At 47.4% G+C, this 13,863-nt stretch overlaps 1 protein-coding gene and 1 long non-coding RNA gene across 2 annotated transcripts in view; one reads left to right on the top strand and one right to left on the bottom strand.

The window, feature by feature from the left end:
* SYT7 (synaptotagmin 7) overlaps positions 1 to 9,687 on the bottom strand; it is a 283,673-nt gene extending 273,986 nt beyond the window's left edge. Inside the window, exon 1 of the mRNA XM_084858651.1 lies at positions 8,300 to 9,687. Within this exon, the coding sequence (XP_084714777.1) occupies positions 8,300 to 8,327 (28 nt within the window). The 5' untranslated portion in view covers positions 8,328 to 9,687. The remainder of the gene's footprint in view (positions 1 to 8,299) is intronic.
* LOC146357940 (uncharacterized) lies at positions 138 to 7,137 on the top strand. The gene is made up of 3 exons (XR_014792364.1): positions 138 to 294; positions 1,383 to 1,511; positions 6,002 to 7,137. It is a non-coding gene; the product is annotated as an uncharacterized LOC146357940 (long non-coding RNA).
* Positions 9,688 to 13,863: the final 4,176 nt, after the last annotated feature.

Below are 13,863 nucleotides of genomic sequence, written 5' to 3'. Positions count from 1 at the left end.
CTGGCGGTAGCCCGCGGGGAGCGGCGGAGGGCGTGCCGCGCAAGCTGGCGGAAAGGGGCGGGCTCAGGGCGCGCCTGCCTGCAGCGCCGGCTCCGCCCCGCTGGCTCGTTTTGGCCAAGCGCGGAGAAGCGCCTAACGCGCCGCCCGTGGGGAACGTGTGGTGACGGGCAGCAGCGCAGGCATGGCAATGCGTCTCCTCTGGAGAGCTGCGCACCATTTCCGAAGGGCCCACAGCTAGCCCACCCGTCCGTCTTTGTCTGCCGCTGCCTCCCTTCCTCCCCCCCTCCCCTGCACGTAAGTTTGGAGCCAGCCCTGCTCCGTGGGTGCAGAGGCCGCCGGCTGCAACCCTCGTGATGTGGTTTCGCCTTATTTTTAACTAGCCTAGCTCGCAGCCTTCCGGCGTCACCGCCCTTCCCACTCTCCTGCCCTGACATCCCCCGACACTCGCGCTTCTGAAGCTCGGACCTTTCCCTCCCCACACGTGCGGGGCGGGAGGGACAGTGGCTGAGACTCACATCCTCGCGGCGCGTGGCTATTTCTTGCTCATCTCCCGAGGGGCCGTCACTTCGGCAGCCCAGCGAGGTCTTCTCAGACAACTCTTGAGGTCGCGATGGGCGGGCTGCAAGAAAAGAGCAGAGCCCGGAGGCTCGCAAGGACCCGCCCGCGAAAGGCTGTGGGGGCACATGGGGCTTTGCCACATGGGAAGGAGGCAAATTCCTCCGCTCCCGTAGTCCACCAGTCCTTTTCTTGAAGGGACAGGAGCGGTGGCCTTGGCAAGGAATAGTAAGAGGGGGGTCTAGTCCGAAGAACACGCGGTGCTCTGCGGGCTAAAAGAAGCTCACCATAAATGAAGGCAAAAAGAGCGGGATAGGAGAGGGGGGGGGAGAGGAGCGGGAGTCTCTCCGCGTTATAGAGGGCTTGGGGCAGGGATCTCAAACACCCATATGCCTGCAACCACCTTTTTTGTTTCCTTCATCATTTCCTGGAGCTAGCACAGCAACAAGCAGCCTCATATGCCTAGCTGACCCCACGTGAAGTGGCTGACACAGACCCATCCCTCTTCAAAGAGGTGAGCAGTCTGTGTGGCAGTGTGGGAGAGCCCACTCCTTATTCGAGCTACACACACACACACACACAGTCCCTGCACCTTCAAAACCCCCGAAGATCTGCTTTTTAACATCGTGTTAGCCATACACTCAACAGTTTAAGGATGACAACGCGAGCCCTACCATTAGGCGGAGTGAGGCAACTGCCTCAGGTGGCAGACACGGGGGGGGGAGCAGTGCTCCTCAGCCCCTCTAGCTAGTCCCCCTGTTGGAGGACAGAGCTGTGTGTGTCACACAGCCTGTCCAACACCCTCTAAACTCGCTTGCTGCCCTCAGGTGCAGTGGAGGATGCTGTCTTGTGGCCAAGACTGAAGTAAGATTCAGCTACCAATCCATGTTGGCTTCTGTATGTGTGTGTGTGCGGGGAGCAACTTGTCCAGCAAAACAACTTGGGCTGGCCCTGAGGTATGAATACAGAAAACTGTTTGATAACTTACCACATTGTTCCTATAACTAACTGATCAGTATCAACCCACTCAGAGAAGCGCTTCACTAGGCTTTGGCACCTGATAAAGAACCTGGGGAAACAAGGGAGTGATTTCCTCACTTCTTTGCAAGGCAATGCAAAGGATTCAGAAATGGAGTGGTTACACACACAGCACAGTAAGTTGCTATTTGAAAGCTGATCATTTGTGTTCATCCTAAGAGTGTTTTGTTCCAAGCCTTTCTAATTACTGCTTTTTTAGACCAGTATTTTTAATTGCAAGGAGGAAATGTTTATTCTGGACTAGTTAATCCATAATATAGAGTAACCTTGTGAACAGCTAATTCCTTTTTTGGAGCCTGCATAGTACTGTGGTAAAGGCAAACCAATTATCTAAACCTGTTGTCTCCAGCCCACTTTACCATCTGGCACGCCCTTCAAGCCATTTCAGAAAGCATTCAGTGGTTTGCCTAATGCAACCTGTGCTCAACATCCAGATGTCTCATTCACTACTTTCCTAGGTATCTTGTGCATCTGAAAAGCAGCTCAAGGGGAGGGGGTCACCTTAATTCAATTACAAAGCACACCTAAAAGTTTTATTTACACCCTAGTCTCTACCTTGCATTAAGCTGTTGGGTATCTGTGTTCTACATTGTTTCTCTCCTTAATTATAATGATACATCCCACAGTAAAGCGGCTTTTAGCCAACAGGCCCTAATCAGTTTATAAACCACACAGGCACCAAAATGACACCATCTGAAGCAAAGGCCTTGTTGAAGAGGTTTCAATCATGCTACTACCATCTTCTTTTTTTCTATTTAAATTTATTCTTCAAAAAGTATCTCTCTCTCTCAGAATGTAAAAAAGAGGGATGTGAACTAAATGAGGGAGGTCACACTCCTGCTTCAAGCTCCTATATTCCACATCTAAGACTTTAAACCACTATATCCCAAGTATTTTCCCAGCCCACTTATTTCCCTTTTTGTTCTCTATGTATGCTAAATCTGCTCTCTGCTCTCTTTTCCCACTATATGCTTTTTTTCAGTAGATTTTCCTCTGCTTCTCCTTTTTTCTATTTTGTGTCAAACTCCTCTGCCGCCTCTAAAATCCTTCCTAAACCCGTGCCTTCCACAAGTCCTTTTCTGAACCACCTTAGATCCACTTGTCTACTGTCTGCAACTCAGTTAATCCTACTTGTTGCTAGTGCTTCCATCAAGTCCTCTCCCCTCTGTGCCTGTCCTCACTTTGTGCTGCACCTAGCTGTATACTGAACTTCAGCATTCCTAACTGAGCACAGGAGTGTAGCTAAATTAATAATATTAACACTAACCATCTTCCAGGTTCTGAAAACAGCCTGGAACAACAGTTTCTGGGAGATGGAAGTGACTCCATTCACTTCAGCAATGGCTGCAGAGACTGTGTGCCTGAGAGGACCTAACATTTTCACTGACCAGGTTAAGAATTTGCAGAGAGGTTGTTCAAATGTGAGGATGCAATGACCATATATCACTAAATGGCAGAGGATACCCATCTGGTATGTCAGAGCAGGTCTAATAAGAAAAGGAAGATTTGGAGAAAGAGGGTTCTTCTGGTGTGGAAAAAACCCAGAGCCTTTGAGTTAGACCAGGGGTGATGAACCTCAGGCCTTTGGGCCAAATCTGGCCTGCCTGGGATCCCAATCCACCCCTTTCGGCTTCCCCCAGATGGCCATGCCCCTTTCCCCCAACTGTCAATCATTTGGTGGGTTCTGGCTTTTGCATAATTTCCCCCCCATTCTAAAAGGTTGAAATGCCTCTTCTAAGGCTTACTTACTGACAATAAGAGCTTTAAGCTAAAATATGCTGGTATTTCTGGTAATATGGGCCCCGTCCCCTTTTACCTTTGACCCTGCTTATCACTGGAGTGTGGCCCCTAAGAGATTCTCCGAAATTGAATTCAGCCCTCAGGCTGAAAGAGGTTCAGCATCCCTGAGTTAGGCTAAAGGTTCACATTCTTCTTGCTCTTTAGAACTCAAAAGTAGCATATAATAAGGAATTCTGCTGAATCTGGTATCATGTACATGTCACACTCACCATATTCTAGGCAAATGCTTTTCCTGCTCTTCTGTATATGCCAGTTACATCATATTTTCCCCACATACCACCACTTGGTTCTCTCACTGCATAGGACAGGTCATCCAATATCCTAAAGATAAATCCTGTCCTATTTAGCAGTTATACTGACAGGATGTTCCAGATGATTTCTTTTATTTGGATCAACTGTGTAATGTGCACTGGAGATGGTTTAATCTTAATTTCCACTCACTTCTGACAGAATTCCAGGCTCTCAAGGAGTGATGTGCAATAAGTATCACAGCACCATGCTTTGAATTGGTGGTGGGGGTAGATAGACTGTCTGCTCCTCCATTCTCCTACTAGTTTCCTCCGCATGTTCTCACTGTGCTAATGTGACACAAACTGTGGCTGTAAGCACACCTTCTTGGAAGGAAGTTCTACTCAAATAAATTGGATTATCTGTGACTAAACGTGCTTAGGACTAAGGTGCTGTTCTCCACAGTGTGAGCTCTGAGACTTAGCAATCAGCCACTCTCAGGGGACGGCACAAAGCTCTAAAAACGAATGATCAGATTAAGAACATTTGTACAACATAGGCATAGAATAAACATACTAAGAGAGAAGATGCTCTGAATTAAGCATTATGCTAAGTAAGCTACAGAGCTTGGTCTCTCTATAGTACAGTTCTCTTTGGGGAATACCCTGGCCTGAAACGTGTCTGTAGATCTCTTTGCTTTCATAGAGCTCCTTTAGAATTCTTAATTGCAATACTTTAGGTTATGGCAGCTTGGCCAATATGAGGTGCAGAATATTTTGTTATTGCAGAAGATTGCTACATTCAGGCATATCTCCCACAACCCTCAAAGTCATATGGATGCTTATTTAGATATATGGACTGGTTATTAATGTATATATTTCAAATGGAAGTGTTAAATCCTTCCCCTGCCCTCATTGTGTATGTCTGTTATGTGTGTTTTGTGTGTGTCCCCCGCCCCCGGCAATATCAAGGGAGGAGATGTTAATGTTTACTGTGTATTGAAATGTGTTATGAAATGAATCCCCCCTCCTTTTGCTTCTGTTGTTATTGTTATGTTGCAAATAAAAAGATTTTTTTAATTGCGTAAGATTCTGAAAGGACATCAAATTGTAGTGGAAGCTGCATGCATATGTATCCACTTTTTGGATTAGTGAGATGTGGGGAAGTTGTGGATACTGCCAACATAAAGATTTTTAAAAACCCTATACAATTCAGATAAGTGTATGGTAGGTAGGATGTGGAAGCCACCTCAACTTTCAGAAGCAATATGCTTGTTGACATCCAAATGTTGAGGATGAGAACTCCATTATGGGCTTGACCCGATGTGGCAATTTCTTTGTCTCATAATAATAGTTTGGTATAGGTCCTAAACTATAGGGCCTCCATGTCCAGCCTAGTCATGAGCCTGACAGTATAGCTCTTAATAAGTAATAGCTGCCCAATCATTTGATTAAGGTCATTAATGAAGAAAGATGGAACCATCCATACTGAGAGATGTGTACAGAGCTTGTTAGTGCAATGGAACAATGTGTATTATTCCTTAGTGATAATTTATTATTATTAACATTTATATGCCACCTTACTTGCTAAAAAAACATGAAGGTTGTACAGCAATTTAAAACTAGGGGTCCCCAACACAGTACCTGCAGGACCTCCAACAGCACCCACAAAACTTTCCACTCCCTGCCCCCTTCAAAAATGCTTTTTAAAAAAAATAATTAGCTCACTTTTGACTAGCCAGGCCCCCATGGCAACCATTATGTGACTAGCCACAGCCCCCCGTGAGTCATTTTGTGGTGGTGCCCACAGCAGTTCCTTGAATACCCAAACGTGCCAATGGGTCCAAAAAGGTTGGGGACCCCGATAAGAATTGGAAAGGGGGGGATAAGGATAACTTGGGCATACTCTTGTTAATGCAGCTGAGTGGTCAAAAAAGAATGAAAATGCGAATGGAGTGGAAAGGGACAATTCAAATTAATGTATTTGGTAGGCATAATGGGGGTTAAAAAAAAGAAAGAAACAGGTGGGATGAAAAGATCACAGCCAGCCATAGTGCTGGAATGGGTCCTTGCCAGGAGCACACACCCTTCACTGGGTCTCAGTTTCCAGAGCAAGAGACCTCCATAGTAGAGTTGGTTTGATAATGAAGTACCCACTCAGCAAGAATTAAAGTGCTATGATCTGCAGTAATGAGAGTAGCTCAGAAAAACTTGGGAAAGCAGTGGGCAGCTTCTTTGCTTTGTGTGGTGCAGCCATGGAAAAAAAGTAGTGAGGATAACATGGAGAATGTGAAAAAAAAACACTACAATGCTATTTAATTTAGCGGACTCTTCTGCTTGGAACAGTATGCACAGTTTTTTTACCTCCCTATTTTCCACAGAAAAATGGATTTCGGGGCCTACAAAAGCTGAGTTGAGATGGGGAAGAAAAGTACAGCAGTTCTGAATGGAGAATTATATACATAACAACCAGCTATTAATAAAGGAAGGATGCCGGCTAGTTCTTTCTACCTGCACTTGAACAAAAATGAAAGACTGCAAGCTTCAAAATGCTAAGAGAAAACACTCCAAATACAGTATAATTAGTTTGGAGTAGTAACGCTCACCACAGGACTTTGCTAAGGCTGACTGCTGAATGCAAAGAAGAGAGTTTTGTTGGAATAGACTGAAGGTCCATCTGGCCAGTCAGGTGCCTCTAAGAAGCTTACAAGTAGGGCATGAAGCCAACTTCCCTCTTTATTGTCCTAGGCAATTCAGAAGGTGCACTGCCTCTGCACATGGAGGCTCCATCAAGCTATTATGGCTAATAACTATCAATGTTTTAGTACATTTATATCCATCTTTCCTCCAAAGAATGCCCCACCCCATTTAATCATTACAACAACCCTGTGAGGTATGTTAGATTTGAGAAACAGGGACTGGCCTAATGTCATCTAGAGACCTTCATGGCTAAGGAGGGGCTTGAACTTGGGTCCCCTAATCCTAATCTAACCCAGGGTCATGGATTATGGGAGTTGTAGTCCAAAACATCTGGAGGGCACCAGCTTGCCTACCATTAAACCTCATTTCTAAAGGCTGCATTCACATTCCCATGAAGTTATGTTTCTTGCTTGCTCACATAGACCATAGATTTCAACAACTCGAGTGGTACCCTGACACTTTTACAAATCAGACCAGTGTATTAAGAGGAACATACAGGCTTAGGAAGAGGAGAAAAGAACCATTCCTGATTTGACATAGTCTCCTGCATCTTAAGTTATGTGTTTTAGCAGCAGGATTCTGAAGGCAATGCCACATCTTTAAGGCAGTCACTTAAGGGTGAAACATTCCCTCTCCCATGCACTTTAACAGCTCCTTTTTATACACCCAAGGCAGCAAAAATAGCATAGGCTTTCCTTAGTCTCTATACCACACGTGTGTGGGGGATTTTAATCAACTATGGTGAATACAGGACTAGAGGTTGATTTGGTAATTATTCCAGAATAAAAATGTGATGAATATGCATGCATTTATGTACATTATGCTCATGAAAGCTGCCTGTTTACAGCATTAGATCAACAAAACAACCCTGGCCACATTCCCTCCAGAAAAAGCAAGAGCTCACGGAGGACGGCAAATGTGTTGCTGGAAGAAAGGCGCTGCGATCAAGCAGGAGCCTGAGTCTGTCCGCCAGAAGGGAGGCCAGGCGAGGCTGTTCCCTCATTCCCGCCCCGTGCCCACCACCCCACCCCAACCCACCCCACTCTCGGCCAAGGCGCTGGGAAGCGGGTAGGATTCGATTCTGGTCAGGCTGAGCTGCTTCCTTCCAGGAACAGCAGGTGCCTCCTCCGTCGCGATGGCTCCGAGGGGCAGCGGCTACTGACTCATTTCGAAGAAGAGAAGCGGCAGTCGCAGTGTGACTTTTTGCCCGAACTACAGGCGACTGGGAAACTCCGTAAAGTGCGGGGAAGGCCGAAAGAAGGGAACAGAGGCGGAAGGTGGAAAGCGTGAGAACAAGGGAGCGGGGCGCATGGAAAGCGAGGTGCGCCTTCGTGGCCTGGTTTCCCTCCCCGCGCGCCAAACTCCAGCGCCGACAGTCCCACCTCGAACCCCGCTCTCCTCAGCCGCTACCAGTCCCCGGAGGCGGCGCCGGCCATGGATGGGGCTGGCAGCAGGTGCCAGAAGGCGGCCGCGGCGTTCTCCCCAGAAGTTCCCACCAAGGCTGTACCCCGAAGCCCTGCGTCCCGGGAGCCCCCCCTCTCTCTCGCGACCCAGCCCCGCCGACCCACGCAGCCTCCCTCGGCGTGCGGCCGCTGCCTCCAACGAGAGACAGCGTCGCCCCGGGATTCGCTTCCCGCCACCGCCCTCTATTCTTCGCAGCCACAGCTCCCAACACGTTCCCGACCCCTTTCTGCCTCCTCGCGAAGTGCCGACCCTCCCCCCCACGCTCCGGTTTCCCTGCCCAATCAGCCGCGGGCATTCTTCGCCTTCCTCCTCCTCCTCCTCCAGGTAAGCCGAGCAGCGCCACGGTCTCCACCGCTCGCTCGCTCTCACACACACACGCAGGCGCGCATCCACACACAAAGGCGGTGGTTCTACCCACTCGCAGCCCAGAGGAAGCGCTCGGCGCTGCAGAAAAAGGCTCGGTCCCTGCCCCGACGGGCGTGCAGCGGCGGGGGTGGGGTGGGCGCAACGCTTACCTTTGGCCGCCTCCGGGTCGAGGTACATTTTCCTCCCGGGCTCCTCCCGATAAAGTAAATCCCTCCGGTGTGGGTGTGGAATGGGGCGGGGAGGGATGGCGGCGTGTACGTCCCAGAGCGTGCTGGGGGTGCTTCTCGGTCAGTGTCCGGCTCGTCTCCCCGGTGGCAGGAGCATCAGACGCTGCGAGGAGGCGGCGAAGGGGAAAAGAAGAAGCCACAGGCTGCTGGCGGCCCAAGAGTGACCTCCACAAACAGGTTGGAGTCCCAGGCGGCGGGCTGCGAAAGAGCGGGAGCCGGCATGAGGAGGGAGGCGGAATGAATGAATGAGGCGCCTAGTGGCAGGGGCTCGCCCTCCGGCTCCTGGGCTCGCGGACTGATTGCCGTCCACACAGGAACATGCCAAGCCTCTGGAGCCCTTCCCCTCCCCTCTGTGTGTGTGTGTGCGCGCGTGTGCGCGCGCTGCGAACCTGTGTGGCTGACTGCGCGCGCGTCTCGCTCTCGCCTTCTCTCGCAACGCGTCCGCTTGCTGCTCGCTGCTGGTGGGAGAGGAAATTGCAAGGCAGACGGATGGAAAGACGCAGCCCAGAGCGGCGGCGGCGGCGGCCACAGCGGCGCGCGCGAGGCGGAGGCCGCCGCTCCCTGCGCGCGCCTCCTCCAGAGATGCAGGCAGTTTTACTCCCCGCTAAGCCGGTGGCACGCGATCACGAAGTCAGATTGCTTCCCTGGGCGCTTGGTAGGCTCACACTGGCAGGAGCTGGGTCTGTGGGCTTTTCCTCCTGTCAATCCGTATGCTAAACCTGCCCGAAAGCCGGTATCGTGTGTGTGCAAACACGCCTCAAAAAGGCCCACTCGGATGCCAAAGTGACTGCCTAGCCTGAGCTAGGAAATGTGCCCGGACGAGACGCCAGCGAAGTGGGTAGAGAATTCAGATACGATCCTTTTCCTGCAATACCCCCTGAAAGTCCACTTCTGGAGTTGATACAAAACTGGATCCCATCCAGCCTAGAAGAGACATTATAGACTCGAAAATCCACTTCTGTTTTTGGTCAGTGACCGGCCTCCAAAGATAGCTGTGATCAAGTTTCATTTTCTTTTCCTACAAAAAGCTTGGTCCGAAGCCACGCGCCGGTCTTTTTGCATTTTCCTTTCACGATACAGGCTACTACTACTAGGCTCTACTCCTGTGAGCGTAGATGTTCAGTTCTATGCCTCCTCCAATATTGTTTGGGTGGCTGAGTCCACTCCAAGCTCCAGCCCTCTTTGAGCTGACAGTCTGCTCCAGTGCACGCACAGCTCCAGTTCAGGGTTTGTTCTTGTTTTATTTTTCTAGTAAATTAAGAGAAAGCATCAACCCTGACTGCTCATTGGAAGGACAGATATTGAAGCTGAAGCTCAAATATTTTGGCCACCTAATGCGAAGAGCAAAGTCACTGGAAAAGACCCTGATGCTGGATAAGATTGAAGGCAAAAGGAGAAGGGGATGGCAGAGGATGAGATGGCTAGATAGCATCACCGATGCAATGAATATGAACTTGAGCACGCTCCGGGAGAGAGCGCAGGACAGGAAGGCCTGGCATGCTGTGGTCCATGGGGTCACGAAGAGTCGGACACAACTTAGACTGAACAACAACAATCATCTCCCACAGTTCAAGATCACAGCAGGTTTTCTTGGCTAACGGAATCTCAGCTAAGACCAGGATTGGATTTTTGCTCTTTGTTGCGGGTGAATGAATTCTGGCGCGTGTTGGAAGAACAGGTCTCTGTATAATTCCTAAAGCAAGTAAACACAGGCACAAGCTTATTTCATCCTCTGTCTTTTATTGCTGGTTTAACATTTGCATTTGAAGAGGGGAAAAAACCAAACCATCAGAAAACAAAAGGAAACCCAGCCCACAAGCTATATCCAATGCAAGGGTGTGTGAGATAAGAATATAATGTATGAGAACAGCCAGAGCAGAGAGGGAGACCTTGAGGAGTGAAAACCCATATTTCCTTGGTACTTTCGTTTCAATCTCATTCTGTAACCTTTACTTGGAAAACACCCTATTTATTTCAGTGGGCATTAATTCCATCTGCTTGCATATACTTAGGGTTGTACTTTATCGCTAACCTTAGAAGCCTTGGTTCAAATTTCAAATATCCTTGTTTCAGATTTCAGCTTATCCATGAAAAACACACCTGGTGGCCTTAAGCCACCATTTGTCAACCTCATCTCTTCCCCTATTCTGTGAGCCTGATAACAATACTGGCTATTTGACAGGGTTGATACAAAGCCTATTGAGACTATGTGTGTGAAGTGATTTGAGCACTTCTGGAAAACACTATGTAAATAGTAATTATTAATATTACTGTCACATGAGAAGGTGGCACACAGTCAGCACCACATCCTGTAATCACTTACTTTTTAGTACTCTATATTTTGTACATGGTTTTCGTATGAAATGTTGTATTAGGTTAAAGAGATACAGATCTTTCTGCAATTACTCTCAACAGAAGTCTCTTATCTCTTCCTATGGCAATTTTCCCACTTATCCTCATTCATTGCTGGATCCTTTCCTTAAAACACACACACAGCATTTGTATCGCATTACCATACACACTTACTCAGCACAGATATTATGCTAATTTCTTTTGACAGTATCATGCATTCACTGTGTGCCTGGAACATGGCTACTTCATTATCCCATCTCAAAATCCTCTCCCTATTCTTTTCTTTTTCTCTGACCACACTGCTTCAAATTTATGCTGGCGTGTGTGAGTGCTTCGATGCAATTGCACAAATTATTTTAGTGCGGAAATCCTGAGTCTTATGGTTCCAGGAACAGGAAGCAGTATTTACAAGAAACTATACTGGACACGGGGTCCGCGGTGGCTTAGTGGTTAAGATGCTGAACTGCAGACTGGAAGGTTGGCAGGTCAGCAGTTCGAGACCTGAGTGCTGCGTGATGGAGTGAGCTCCCGTCTTCAGTCCCAGCTTCTGCCAACCTAGCAGTTCGAAAGCAAGAAATTGCAAGTAGATAAATAGGTACCGCCTCGGCGGGAAAGGTAACAGCGTTCCGTGCACCTCGGTGTTCAGTCACGCTGGCCACATGACCACAGAAGCATCTTCGAACAGCGCTGGCTCTTCGGCTTAGAAACGGGGATGAGCACCACACCCTAGAGTCGGACACGACTGGTTGGGGACACCTTTACCCTTTTTTATACTGGACACAGCGAAGGACATAACTAAAATGAAACCCGACAGGACTGCTGGTCTGAGTGCAATTCTACACACTGTTCTGTTAAAATCCTGCTGAAGTCAATGCAAGTTAAACACCCTGTATGTGGGACTGTACCTATAACGCAGTCCTGTGTACATTTATTCAGAAGTAAGTCCCACTGATCTCAACAGGACTAGCTCCCAAGTAAGAGTTCATAGAATGGAAGCCTTATAGTCCAATTCAGTGCACATTTACTAAAAAGTATGTCCCACTTAATTCAATGGCACTTACTTCAAAGTAAATATGTATCCTGCTGCAAGAGCCTAACCACAGCTACTCTTCTAGAATTGCCTTGTGTGTATGTGACTACTTCTATTAATGAAATACCCTAAATTAACCCCTGCTTAAGAAAATAAATTGTATTTCCACATAGTCATTTACTGGAAGTTCTCTTCCCATTAATTTTGCACAGTGTGGAGTGCTGCTGTTCAAAGAGACATCGGGCTTTTCTACACAACACGTTTATCATGCACTCAGCATTCCCTACTCCCAGTTGTTTACTGGTTCTTTAGATGACATTGTGACCCTCCAGTTTCGCTTCTGTGTGTAACCAGCACTTTCACCGAGTTACTTTAGAGCAGGGAAAATGCAGTATTATTGGTAAAAGCAGAAGAAAATGGTTTTTCCACTTGTGTAATTGTGCCATTCCGCTATACCATAGCACCACCTATAGGTTATGTAGTGGAAAACCAGGAAAGGAAATCCCCTTTGTGTAGTGATCCAGTCTCAATTCTGCGACAAAACTGAAAATGGATACAGCGGATTAACAGCCCATGTATAGAAAAGCTCTTACCCTCTTCCAGAATACTCCACTCCATTCCCACTCCCCCAATTTTCCATCCCCCCAACAGTTAGTCAGCATTCTATGCCCACTGAGCATGCTCAGTCCCCATTGAGCAGTTTTGGGGTTCCCTCCTTAGAGTTTCCCCCCCCTAAAGTTTGTGTGTGTGCTTATGCCAACCTTGAGGTTTCCCAAGCTGACTGATAACTCCCTCTTGTGTATGGCTGGTGCTGTTTTGGCTACATAAGGTTCCACACTCTGAGAATGAGTTCACTGTTAGCATGTAGGAATTCAATGTAGATATTGTGGATAGTGGATTTCTCTCTCTCAGATCTTAATAGTTGCCCATTTAACATTTGGGTCATCTAGAATCCTTTTCCATAGGAAAGGATGGTTTCTTTTTTGAAAGTTGGATGCTGATATTTAGATGTGCTTTGTTCAGTAGCATTCCCCAAAGGACAGTGTGGTGTTGAGGGAGGAGTATGAGTTTTGATTAAGAGCCATGAAGCTCTCTAGCCAAGGGATTTCATTGCCATTTGACTCCATCGTTAATACATCACTTCATGCACCTGATGAAGTGCATTGTAGCCCCCAAAAGCTTATGGCATAATAAATACTTTAAAGTGCCACAGGAGTCAGGACTCTTTGTTGTTTTGCTGCAATCAACAAAGATGGCTATCCCTCTGGAAGTTGTAACCAAGTCACTGTGTCTCTTGCTAGCCAAAATCATGGGGGCTGTTGCGAGGATAAATTAGATAAATGGTAAAGTATGTTGCACACTAAAAAGTGTTTTAGACATGATTGCTAATAATAAAAGGATTATCTTTAAGGAAGCGGAACTAGGATGGATGGAGAGCTGCTCTTTTCTTAAAAGTAAGCACACACAGTAGAAGTCTTTCATTTCATCATCTTGTGTTTCCAGACTGGCTTGGAACAAGCATTTGGTGGCCTTTCTACAGATACTTTATTTTTGTGCTGGCTTGAAACCAGATGAGTTGGCTCCTTTCCCCAAATAGGTTTGCCATATGCCAATAAAGGGGTTGTAGGAAGGAAGGAGTGTAGCATGCTTGGTTCTGCTACACACAGCAGGTGCCCCAAAACACACACATACAGCATTTAATATAACATGAGTTGTTAAACACTGGGCTGGAGTTTCAGCAAACTCAGTATTTTTCAGGAACAACGAATAAACATTTCCAGCAAGTGCACTTAATAGAAGTTTGTTTGCCAATTGATCTTGCTTGCTTCCCCTGGGGCTGTGAGAAAATAGTTTTGTTTAAATGGGGAAGGCAAATGAATAGCTTGCCCAGTCTTTACCCTCCATGTGGTGTCCACTCATACACCTGGTTCATGGGGCTTTTTACAGGGCAATGGGGAACCTTTTTGCAGGAACCTTTCATTAAACTATTGACAAGAAAATCACTGCTCCATCCTTTTCCACTATACTTCATCATTGTCCATGAAACCTTATGCCAGAATAAATCTGTTAGTCTTTCAGGTGCCTCAAGACTCTTTGTTGGTTT

Source organism: Heloderma suspectum, chromosome 1 (assembly GCF_057233095.1).
Source record: "Heloderma suspectum isolate Gila_16-S chromosome 1, 16-S_ref, whole genome shotgun sequence".
Taxonomy (NCBI): Eukaryota; Metazoa; Chordata; class Lepidosauria; order Squamata; family Helodermatidae; genus Heloderma; species Heloderma suspectum.
This window is presented reverse-complemented; position numbering and strand designations above follow the sequence as displayed.